The sequence below is a fragment of the Cyprinus carpio genome, chromosome A18, assembly GCF_018340385.1.
Source record: "Cyprinus carpio isolate SPL01 chromosome A18, ASM1834038v1, whole genome shotgun sequence".
NCBI lineage: Eukaryota > Metazoa > Chordata > Actinopteri > Cypriniformes > Cyprinidae > Cyprinus > Cyprinus carpio.
The window spans coordinates 6,953,466-6,966,208 of NC_056589.1; the positions used below are offsets into that span (position 1 = coordinate 6,953,466).

Here is a 12,743-nt window from a genome sequence, read left to right on the forward strand (position 1 = left end):
ATCAGATATTTTTGTGTTACTTTTAACACTGCTGTTTAATTACTTATATATATATATATATATATATAATGTACTTTTTATTTATTATTATGTTGCTGTCATTTAGGTTAGTAATTCATTAAGCAAAAATAGAATGATTTAGGGGCTAGTTGTCACCGATGTAAAGTGCTAATTACAGTAACTGTTGGCCAAAACAATGGTTTAATATTTTAGTTACCTTTTACACTGCTTTTCATTACATTTACATTTACATTTAGTCATTTAGCAGACACTTTTATCCAAAGCGACTTACAAACGAGGACAATGGAAGCAATCAAAATCAACAAAAGAGCAATGATATACAAGTGCTATAACAAGTCTCAGTTAGATTAAACACAGTACACGTAGCAAGGGCTTTTTAAATAATATAATAAATAAAAAGAAAGATACAGATAGAATAGAAAAAGAATAGAGCAAGCTAGTGTTAGAGGTTTTCTTTTTTTGCTTTTGTTAATTGTATAATAAATGAAAAGAAAACAGACAGAATACAACAAGATTAGAAAGCTAGTTAGTTTTTTTTCATTACTTGTTTTATTTTTCAAAATTCATTATTATTATTATTATTATTATTATTATTATTATAATATGTTGGTCAAAACAAGTGTTTGATATTTTTGTATCCTACCATTTACACTGCAGTTGTATCACTTGTTTTGTTTTTCATAACTGATTTATGTACTTTTTTAATCATTATTTTGCTGATATTCAGGTAAGTTCTTGTGTATTTTTTGCAAACATAAAAGTCAGGGCAAGTTATCAACAGTGTAATTTATCAGTTACATATGCTTTTATGTTCCCTTTTACACTGCTGTTTCAATATTCATTTTGGTTCATTTTATTTATTTATTTGTAACCCCATATCCAAAGCAGACATGATATGAAAAAACAAGTTTTTGCATATGGTTTTGTTTCTTCACCTTCAATATCTCTAGAGTCTATTGTAAAATATCAAAGTCCTTCCGCATATAACTGTAAATTAAATATAAAATATCTTATTGATTGGCTGTGATTGTCTCACGTTCCACACACTCAGTGTGTCAAGGAAAAAACTTGGTCAAGACATGCATTAACAGGCTGTTTAATGGCATTCACAAAAGGTCAACATGTTCAATGAACAGAATCGTTTTTTTCCTGAGAAGTAATTCTGGAAATGTTTAACAGCGTAATACCCTTCAAAGTTTGTGTCTACATTCAACAATAAACCTACATTGTGTAAAAAAGCACAATAACTACCCTACTGATAGATCACAGATTTTTTTTTTTTACCCTTATTGTGACATTAGGGAAATCGCTAGCACAGTTAGGTGGCCTGAACACGAACCTAGCGTTAAATTGTTTAACACTCCTCATGCATTCAACTTCAGCTATGAAGCACTCACTCCACTTATCTTCAAATCTCCAGAGAGTAAGAGAGGGAGAGATAGATAGATGAAAGTTTCAGTTCTGAAGAGCTTTGTCAAAGCACTACTGTTAGTCTACAGCGCATGAGACAAGCGATCAAACTATTTGACAAATTACAGCTCCTTAGAGCTTTTAAAAGGGTATCATCCACTGAAGCAGATTTTGAATCAAGATGCTCTGGGGTGGGTCAGGGTACTTGAGATTCAACCCAGTATAGCTAGTGGAATCTACTATACCCGGTTTGTAGATTTCCATTCACTTGTGTGCAGCGTAACCGCGTTTGACGAGGTGAATTTCAATGGAGCCAGATGTTTATTACTCCATGTCTGGGCAGCTAATGCAGTCGCTCCATGCATGCAGAGCACAGGTCATATGGAATCCATTAGTGGCCACAGGGTTTGGGTAAATGTTCACCAGTACGAAAGACGGCTACTCCATAGTTGCTTGTTTTCGTGTGTTCTTATTTGGGGGACACCTCATTTTGCTTTCTGCCATGCTGAATGTTAAGTATAATCCAGTCAGAAGCTGAGCAAAAAAAATAATAAATAAATAAAAAATCTGCCTGGCCTCAGCAAGGCCTGTCCATAGCTGTTCAGGAGAAGAGAGATTGTGTTTGAAGTTTAGGAAGCATCAGCACATGCTTTCACTGAGCCTTCCAGTGCCTAATGCCAATTCAATCCAGCACAGAGAGAGAGAGAGAGGGAGAGAGAGAGAGAGAGAGAGAGAGAGAGAGAGAGAGAGATGCTTTCACTGGAGAGAAGAGAGAGAGAGAGCGAGAGAGAGAGAGCGGGAGCAAGAGAGAGAGAGAGAGAGAGAGAGAGAGAGAGAGAGAGAGAGAGAGAGAGAGAGGAAAACCACATAAAGAGAGAGAGGGGGACTATTAGAAGGCACTCTTCATTTTTAATGCAGTTTTACTCATAGTTTTTGTCTTTTAGTTGAAAAGAAAACTTAAATTGAGTCAATATTTTTAGTTCATTTAACTCTGACTCACATGGCATATTTTTACAGTCAACAAAACAAACATTTTAGTTAAAGTTATGTGCAAAAATGGTGCAAATGTTTAACTATAGTGTATAAACATTTCTTGATTTAAAAAACACGTTTTATTCATCTAGCAAAAGTAGAATAAAAACAATCATGTTATGAAATATTACTACAGTTTTCTATTTTAATGATATTAAATTATTGCAATTTATATTTCAGCATCCATTACTCCAGTCTGTAGTGTCATATAATTTGGTGAATTATTTCTTATTATTATCAATGTTGAAACGTGATACACCACCATTTAAAATTTGGGGTAAGAAAGATTAAAAAAAAAAAAAAAAGGATGCAATAAATTGTTTGGAATTGACAGTAAATATATGTTTAATGTAAAAAAAAAAAAAAAAAAAAAGATGCAATATTTCATTCATCAAAGAATCCTGAAAAAAAAAAAAAAAAAATGGTTCAAAGAATCCTAATAATAATAATAATAACTTAATAAGATGATACTAAGAAGAAGAACCAATCAAGTTAGAGATTATTAATAATTAAACACCAAATCAGAATGGATTCTTATGGTTATCTTATGGTTTCTTATTAGCATAGTTTCTGAAGGATCATGTGACACTAAAGACTGGATTAATGGCTGCTGGAAATTCAGCTTTGCATCACAGGAATAAAATATATTGACATATAAAACAGTTATTATAAATTGTAATAAAAGTTCACAATATGACTGTTTCTATTGTATTTTTTATCATTAATACAGCCTGGGTGATCATACTTCTTAAAACATTTAAACATATTAATTATTCGAAAAATTTGACCAGTAATGTAGATATTAATGCAAACATATATTTAAGATATTATTTTTAAGATATATTCAATATTATTTTTAAGTTATTGAACATTACTGAATCGTTTAAATTAATTTAAGATATTTTTCCATTTAAAATAATTTTATTTGTCATTATGACAAATCTTTCATCTCAACTTTAATTAATGTTGCCAAAAACAATGAAACGACGTCAGAACATTTTGGACAGCAATTTTTGCTGACTGGATTACACTGGTAGAAAGAGGGAAAAAATGTGTTGATCACGCACAAACGAAACATAAAGCACGAATGAGAAAGAGAGCGCAGCTGTTGAAGAGTTGAGTTTGAGATCTCCACAGCTTCATCTTCACAATGTTATCATCTCTTCCACACAGTCTCGCAGCTGTTGCAAGCTCCCGCAAAGGCGTGCCAGCCTCACCACGTGCTTCACACACAAAACTCTCCTTCTCCCAGGTGCATGCAGGCAAACAATGGACAAACGCGTACGCAGTTCACAAGAAACCGCAGCAGAGACATGCTGCTCGGCATAAGCTGCCTTTGCCATTCCTCCGATGCTCCAATACTGGGGGAGCCGGTTACGTGGAGGCTTCAGTTCTGGCACTCTTTCATTGGCGATGTGTGTGGAACTGAATGAGCGCAGAACACTGTTTTACAGTGTTTGAGTGGGCTGCTTTTGCCAGAGGTATCACTTCCACTCTTACTATGAGAATGAGGCTGTAATAGCCCATATGTGCTCTTCCGTGGAGAGGTTTCCCTCTAGCAATGATAAGGACAGATGGAAAAGCCTTATTACCATCTTGTTTTGCAATGCAGACTGCCCTCCAAAACTACAGAGACCCTAGAGCTGCAACAGTGAAAATTTGCAAACAGTCAAGGAGGGTTCGCATTGTATCCTGGACTGACCGCGATTGGATTATGCCATCTAAAGACAACATGTGCTGCTTGCAACCCATTTTACTTCTGCAACCTGAGTCAAGATATTCAACAATAAAAATGAGTGGAGCAGAACTTGATTTTATCCATCGGGCGTTGATTGAAATGGTTGTTGCACACCAGAATGGAACCAGATGGTTGGAGGATCGAAAAGTAAGAGAGATTCGAAACGTTAGCCAAAAAAGAAAATTATTTTCAGAGGCAAAACAAGTTAATACATTTAGATAAACGGTTACAAATATTTTTGGACTGATGAATCAAGCACAATGAGATCTGGAATGTGTATTAAGAAAACAAATAGAGTCTATTTTGATTTTATGTTGAAGGCAAAACACCCCGGGTAAATATAGAAAAAATAAATGAAAACACATACATACATACATACTTTACCAGCTGATTGAATACATTAAGTAATGCAACCTTTTTTTTCCTTTCCAAGTTTTCTGAAATTTTATGTTTAAATATGCAAATGAGCCATTATCTAATTATACATGCTCTACTTTTCATATATTTCCAGAATGGAAATCTGAACATTGGATAAAGTCAGGTTTAAAATACTTGTTTAATTTTGTTAGAGTCAGAGGCATATTAGAGACATTTTAGTGTCAGACGATTACAAACATTTTTGGACTAAAGAAACGAGCAGAATAAGATCAGGAATGTGCATGAGGGAAAGTAATATAGGGTAAATTTTGATTTCATGTTGACTTTAAAACAAAGGATTCTGCATTGACTACAGTCCTCAATGCATTGTGCGTAGGCCGAACATCTCAGCCACGGTTATTAATGAAATACTCACAGGAATGCGAATGAGATTAATATGGAGTCGTAAAGGGAGAACAGCTGCTGCCATGGAAGTTGTGACTACAAATAAAACTATAATGAACTCATAAAAAAGGCATGATGAAATTGAAAGATTCAGCACTGCAGATGAGCACAGCGTATAGAATATTTAAAGCCGCAGTGTGTCCTTTATGCATCACTGGTGGCACCAGATAAAATTGCAAAACTAATGTCTATTTCCCAAACACATTGTTCATTGTTCAGTCAGCCAGGTAGCCTCAAACTCACGCCACTGGTTGAGCCAGAAGTCAACATGTTGAACACCACAGTGTTTACACTGCCCACAAAAACATTACCTATGTTTGTCTTGCACAAAAATGAAAAATGACATGCATATGAAGCACATCACACCAACAATCTTGCTTCAGAAGTTTTTATACTTTTTTTGATACTTCAATATCTGTGAGCTCTCCCACAAACATAGAGAGAGAGAGAGACAGAGGTTCAACTACCCTGAATGGAATGATCCATCAAAGGATATATGTTGCCCTAGAGAAGGGATCTATCATGAAATGGGCACATGCAATGCGGAAACATCCGCAGGCATTGCCAAACAGAGGTCGGAAAAAACAAATAAGGCTTTCAGTGCATGTTCAGCTGGTGACCTTTGGAGGGCGAGAAGGAGAGAGGAGACGGGTAACTTTATGAGAATAATCTCACAGGCATAGTCAGAAGAGATCTCAACGATATCTCAAAACATTCCATGATTCCCCATTCTATAAAATAGCAGAGATCTCAATATGAACTCAAACTCCAAACATAAAAAAATTAATAATAATTATTATAAATAATTATTATTAATTAATTAATTAATTAATTAATTAATACTAATTGATTAATTAATTAATAATAATAATTTTATGTTAATGGAGTAATATAATAATAATAATAATAATAATAATAGTAATAATAATAATAATAATAATAATAATAATAATAATAATAATAATAATATGTTAGCTACCTGTATACTACCAAGATTTGCTTTCTATTTCTATTTTTGTAACCATGTAAAGCCTGAAATGTTAAATAATCGTCTGATTTTTTTTTTTTCTCCCCAAAATGTAATTGTTAAAAAAAAGCATTTTTGGAGTATCATATTTGATATATCAGAATTTTTATGGCTCATATAGTATTATATAAGACAATATGAAGCTTATAATTAAGGAGGGGAAAAAATATTCAGAGGCCCAAACTGAGCAAAAAATATGCAATTTGATATAGTTGCTGATATGGCCAAAAAATAAGATACAATTCTGATATAAGATATATAGCAGACTACTTACATAAAATGTATACTAATATCAGCTGTCACTCCATATCTCCCAATAATAAATCTTAGTAAGATGATATTTTAATGCTTAGTTTTATGATCAAAGCTCTGTCTTTTTCATCTTTGGGGGACAAAATATACTGTATATTGTACACAATGAAGTACGTTGCCTCAGTCTAGTAAGTGCTTGTCTTGAAATATTACTGACAAAATGAAAGTTTTTAAAAATAAGCAAATATTTTACAGCAAAAAGACATGTGTACCATGACCTGAAGTGGGCATTTTTAGGATTATACTAAAAAGCCTTTTACCTGCAAAAAACAAAAATATATCTCAAGTTGAGACTTGTGTGAAATACGATGGATAAACTATATACATACATGTGCATACACATATATGCTGTATGTGTTAATAAAATGTGCTGCAAAGTACCAAAGTTCTGTAAACTCACATCGTGACCTACTGCTGAACTCTCACCATTCCCTGCATTGCCATTTTGAAAACGATCAACAGCATCTCTTCCAAAGCAGAGGAGCTCTATACATATCAGCGGCAGAAATGTTCTGCCTGCAGAATATTTTCACCACTCCTCATTCACTTCTCATTCAATATCAGCCTTTCAGACTTCCATTAATGGTTTGCCCATCCCTGCAGAGCGTATCATCAAAACCTGCCACGGAATGAGATGACATCCGCGTCACATCACCAGAAACGCCAGCTGAGACGCGGTGGGACGTGTGAGGTTTTAAAGTTTAACACACCCACGCACACAAATAAATGCAATGACGGAGAAAAGCCGAGCTGTCGACTCCAGCATGCAAAGCTCTGCAAGTTAGAAGCTCCCTGTTGAAGCAAAGAGAGAGGCATACAAGCTTTTATCAGAACAAAACTGCAGAAGCCTCCGAACTCTTCAAATATTGGACCAAATTTGGGGTTCTGCTCAGCAATCTAGAGCAGCATCACCTCCTTTCATTATTGTCCTTTGTTCTTAATGCATTGCAAAGCTTGAGGAGTGAACTACAAGTCTTTGATATGACAATTAGTGTGAAGGCAGAGGAATGGCTCCAGTTTGGCTCTGTTTTCGTTTGTAGTTCTTGTTTTCACCCAAATAAAGGCGGAGAAGACGGAGAAGATGTGGGAGGCGAAAGTAGCTTGGAGAAATGTGAGTTTGTTGCAAAGTGCCTGTGATCAATACTAAAGAGGCAACACAACTGTGATGTTATTTTGGGGAGAAAATGACAGGGCGCTTTATTCTGTATCTCAGCATCTGTCTGTGTGTGAGTGAATTTTGTGGCTGCTGGCAGCATAGCCTGATGTGTGACGTGACTGTGAGAAATTAAAGAAAAGGAAATTTTTTCTTCTTCACTGTCAGGTCGTACCGATAGGTAGGAGGACAACCTCCATAAATGCAGCAGTGCAAAAAAAAAAAAAAAAAAATGTGCAAAAAGCACAAAAAGTATTTTGACACTAAAATATCAAACCAAGTAACATTTATATATATATATATATAAAAAAAAAAAAAAAAAAAAAAACTACACTAAATAAAATATAATTAAATTAATAAAAATAAAATAAAATTAAATAAAATAAAAGACTGCCAAAGGAAAATTACATCTAAATTATATAAATCTTACATAGTTCAGAAAATTTATTAAATATAATCCAATTTTATTTTATTGCTATTCTTTTTTTTCTTTTTTTTTTTTCTTTTTTTGAAATTATCTGTAATATATGCATTTTGTTGACAGTCCTGGTTGTAATAATAAAACAAATGAATATACTTTATGGAAAATATATTTATAATTATAATATATATATAAAAATAAACTATTATAAAATATCACAATATTATAAAATTATAAAATATAAATATTAATAATAAAAGATTCTCTTTTTACAGCTCTTTTTAACTCTTCTACTCCTATAAAACTCACATTTCTGGAGCTACAATCACTTGGGCCCAGGTTAAAGCTTTCCCAGTGTCAACACATGCACACAGTATCTCAGATAAACTTCCGCAACTTACCCGTCACGTTGACCTCGACAAGTCCAGAGCGCGTGCCAATGCTATTGGTGGCGTCGCAGACGTATGTCCCGCCGAACTCATAGGTCACCGGGCCTTTGAAGAATAGGGTGTTGTTCTTGATTTCAATGTTGTTGGGAAGTGATCCATTCAACCTGAAAAAAAACAGACAGATACTATTTTTTTTTGTTTTGACCCGTATGGAAACTGGGTGGGAGACAACACCAACTCGCATTGGGTAAGATTGGGATGGTAGGATAATATCAGAAGATCAACTGTTACTATGAGGACTGATTCGATCTATTGTGTTAAAACAAACCAAACATACCAAGCATACTTCAAGAACAGCACATCTCAAACCAACAGACATGAAGGGTGGTACTACAAAACGACTGAACGGGCCCTTACAGACCTGGATGTTGCCCCAGGAAAGAGGGAGTGATTTGAAATGGTGAAAACAAACAAAGACAAAAAGCAGAGATGTCACATGTGGAGAAAAAAATATGTTGTTTTGCTGCCACTCTTTCAGTTCTGGGCTGCTGCACCTGAAGTTGGATCCCAAGTGAACAAGATAAACCGATCACGAAAAATGTGGAGTCAGACTTACTATGCAGCTACTCTCACACTTTAACTGTAGTGTCCTAATTCTGGACTCTTCATGGTTCAGCTGCCCTGCAAGTCTAGACCTGTCCCGTTCTTCTTCTAAAGCTTGACAGAGGTCACTATCTTTGGCAGATGTTCTTGAGGCAGATGTTCTCTTTGCTTCTTATCAGAGATCAGCATAACGATGCCTCCCCAGGCACCAGACAACTTCAGATCATCTTGTTCCCACTTAACAAGTTCCTTCCTTCCATCTCAATGACACCCAATCTGCCATGTCTTTCAGGGTCTGGTTGATTGGTGGTGTTCTTTATAAGAACCTTTCAAACCTTCTAACGGTAGTGTCCTCAAAGCAAGAGACATGAAACAGTCTATTCGCTAGTACAATAAAGCATCCAAACAATGAAACGGACCATTTATTCAGGTCAACAAAGGGTGAGAGTGGAAAGCATGGTAGAAATCAGGTCAGGTCTCAGTCAGAGCAGAACAGAACACACATAAACACTGTGAGCTATAAGATGAATTATAATAAGCATAGTTCTGATCCTATTTAGATGAGCCTCATCTCATTACACACAACTGTCAATAAACATTAACAGAATTCATATATTAATGCGACGCTAATAGCCTATTGCTACATTGACTTCATTTTGATATTACCCATTTTGTTATATTGTAATATTTTATACCCCGAATTTCTTCACTTGATTGTTGTGATGTGAAGTAAATAGAACTAAAATAGCATCAATATTAGCCACCTTTAGGCATTTCTATTATAAATACTGACAATGTTTTAAAATGTCTGCAAATATATCATAAAATAAAATCAATGTTTTAAGTATGTCTAAAGATATGTACCACCCCAAATAATAATTCTAAAATTAAACATTCTAAAATGTAATTCTTAAAGAGCACGTAGTATGAGGTTATGCTAATGAACTATAGTATATTTTGTGGATGAAATGTTAATTGTGATTATTAGTATTAACACATGAAATTATTATACATTGGTGCCTTTTATAACTTTTTAAATAGTGTCATTAAATATGATGCAAAGCAGAGCAATGACTACTAAAAGTTCAATTACGAAATGTATAACCCTCACCAACACACACCACTATGTCTGTCCTCAGACAATTTCATGCAAAACAACTCCTGGCTTGGCTTGTATTGTTTTTCAATTTTTGTTTTTTAAGCAGAAGTCATCTGTTTTCTTCCTAAACTGTTCCTGTAATATTCATAACCTGGTTGAGGACAGGGCCTGTGAGACAGATTTCAGCCCAAAAACGCAGAAGGTATAATGTGTTTTCCTAAATGCTGACTGCTGCAAAGCAATCTGATAAGATCCAGCAGATAGAAGACGAGAGGAGAGATAGCTAAGGAAATATGTCACAATGAGCTGTCTGAAGATAAACTCTGAGTCTGAGTGTTTATGACTGTTCTGCTCACTTTATGATACATTTGGTAAAAATCTCTCTGGCATGTGTTGATAGCTGGGAAATTAACACAAATCTGAAACTGAAAGTGTGTGTGAGAGAATAAGTGTGAGTAGTCACATCATATTTCAATGTGAAATTTCGTATAGTCGTGTTTAGCCAGACTTTGAGTTTCGGCATACAGTCTGGCCCAAATAGTTGCTTATTTTAGCCAAGAATGTCTGGATGACACGTAAAGCGATCAGTCGCAGATCCCAGTTTCATTAAAGAAAAAGTCATCTTAAATAGTTGTACGATAGTTGCAAAAAGTCAGCCAATCAGATTAGACCAGATCAAAACAGAGCTTTCCAATTTTGTGCAATTTGCATCAAACGGTTACTGAACAGACTGTGGCTGCTTTAAGGCTGAAACAAAATCTCTTAAAGTCTGTGTGAACTGGAAATTGAGACTGACTTGTTGCAAAGATTCAATGATCTTAAAGTATTGTAACATATTTCAGAATGGAATGGAATATTTCATTGAGAATATTTAATTCGACTTGTTGCGAAGTTGAGTCGACTTTACAGTATTTTAACAGTATTTCCGAATGAAATGGAATATTGAATGAGACAAAACAGAACTGGGTTTGGTTTCAGTGCACCTCCTTGCCATTTCTAGCTCACAGCAGACTGATGGTTGGAGGGGAAGTGTTAAGGATATTCTGCCCAATCAGAGATGAAATGCCATTTGATTAAAGATTACAGAGACAAAATTGTGCACATTCTTGGATTTTATGGCTTTTGATTAAAGATCAATCACTTCCGATTTTAACTCACTTATGGCCGATTCCGATATTTTGTCACTTCTTGTCACTTCCTCTCTTATTTGGAATTTTGTAAATCAGCTAAGTTCAGAATCACCTGCATTCAATTATACTAGCAGTTTTATTGCTGCATAATCAAATAATTTCTAATGAACATGGATTGGATCCATTTAACATTCAGCAGGCCTACATAAATAAAACAGAACAAAGATACATATTAAAAAACTGTGTTGTTTAGGTAGTTTAAACAGTTTTCAGGTACAGAAATAAAGCAAACAAATGTAAAATAACACTTTACTGTATAAATTAAATACACATTAAACCTTTTTTTATTGTATTTTTTTTGTTTTGATTTATTTTGTTATTTTGTTTTTGTTTGTTTTTTTATGTTTTTTTATGTTTTTGTATGTTTTAGTGTTTATTTGGTAAGGCGGGACTCTTATTTTGACAGGTTTTCTAGTCTACGGAGCTATATGGGTAATGAAAGCACACAGTTCTTTGGATTTAAAGTTTGTCAGTTTATTAAGCACCCCCCAAAAAGGCATGAAATCTATATATATTTGTTTACTGTTAGTTGTAATAAGTGTTTTGTGAAATTTGCTGTATGTTGATGAGAATGCAATTTAGAGAGAGAGTTTAATGTGCACTTCTTGTGCTGTTTTGTTTAACATTAGCTCTTATGGTGATTTTTTTGGAGTGAAAAAGGACACACTAAACTTATTAAAAGATCAGTAAAGTTTGAGTCACCATTCAGATGAGGTCAGCTACACTTATGAAAGTTACAAAAGTTATTTAGTGAAGAATAGTGTGCAATCTTTTGTCTTTTGTTATTTGATTAGCATTAAAGTGCAGACAGCAGCGCTAGGATTATGTAACAGACATTATACAGCTCAGTGCCTTCACACAGTTCATTAATAAACCATCAGTTTGTTATATTGGCCTTTTTCCTTGTATAGCCGATATGCTGATGGTTGTAATTTAAGGAAAAATCAGCTCATAAATATCAGTGGCCGATACATCGTTGCATCCCTAATAAAAAAAAAAATATATATACAAAAATAAAAATAAATAATTATTAACTTGCACAGATTAATCTTTCACCACAAGACAGTAATGTGCACTATCAAAGTTATAGGTTTCAGCTGATTTTATGCAAACTTTAATGCTGAAGTGTGTCCTTTTTTATGTTAAAATACTTTCTTGTAAGTCATAAAAAAAAAAAAAAACGTGCACATCGCAAAAACCCGAAGGCTCAGGTGAAGGACAAAAAAAAATAATAATAATAAGATGGTTGAAACGTTGTGCCAATAAATTCCTTGGGAGCAGTCTTATCAGTGTGCAGACAGTTTTTGTTTTGTTAAAATACTTTCTTGTAACCTTGCATACAGAGAAAATATTTTGTACTTGGACTAATAAAACAGAAACACTGTGACACTTTCAAAACATTGTTATGTTTAAGAATCGACCAGCCTGACATAGCAACAGTGGCTCAACCAATAGTGTGAGTTTGGGGCGTCTAAAAAACTAAAAAACTTTTTTTTTTTTATGCCATTTGGTGAAGCTAATGGTTC

The 12,743-nt window shown here is 34.3% G+C and overlaps 1 protein-coding gene across 5 annotated transcripts in view; it reads right to left on the reverse strand.

The window, feature by feature from the left end:
• LOC109110339 (nectin-1-like) overlaps positions 1 to 12,743 on the reverse strand; it is a 210,045-nt gene that overhangs the window by 130,187 nt on the left and 67,115 nt on the right. For all 5 annotated transcript variants that reach the window (XM_042774918.1, XM_042774917.1, XM_042774919.1 and 2 more), the window contains exon 5: positions 8,338 to 8,489. In XM_042774918.1, coding sequence (XP_042630852.1) covers positions 8,338 to 8,489 — 152 coding nt within the window. The remainder of the gene's footprint in view (positions 1 to 8,337; positions 8,490 to 12,743) is intronic.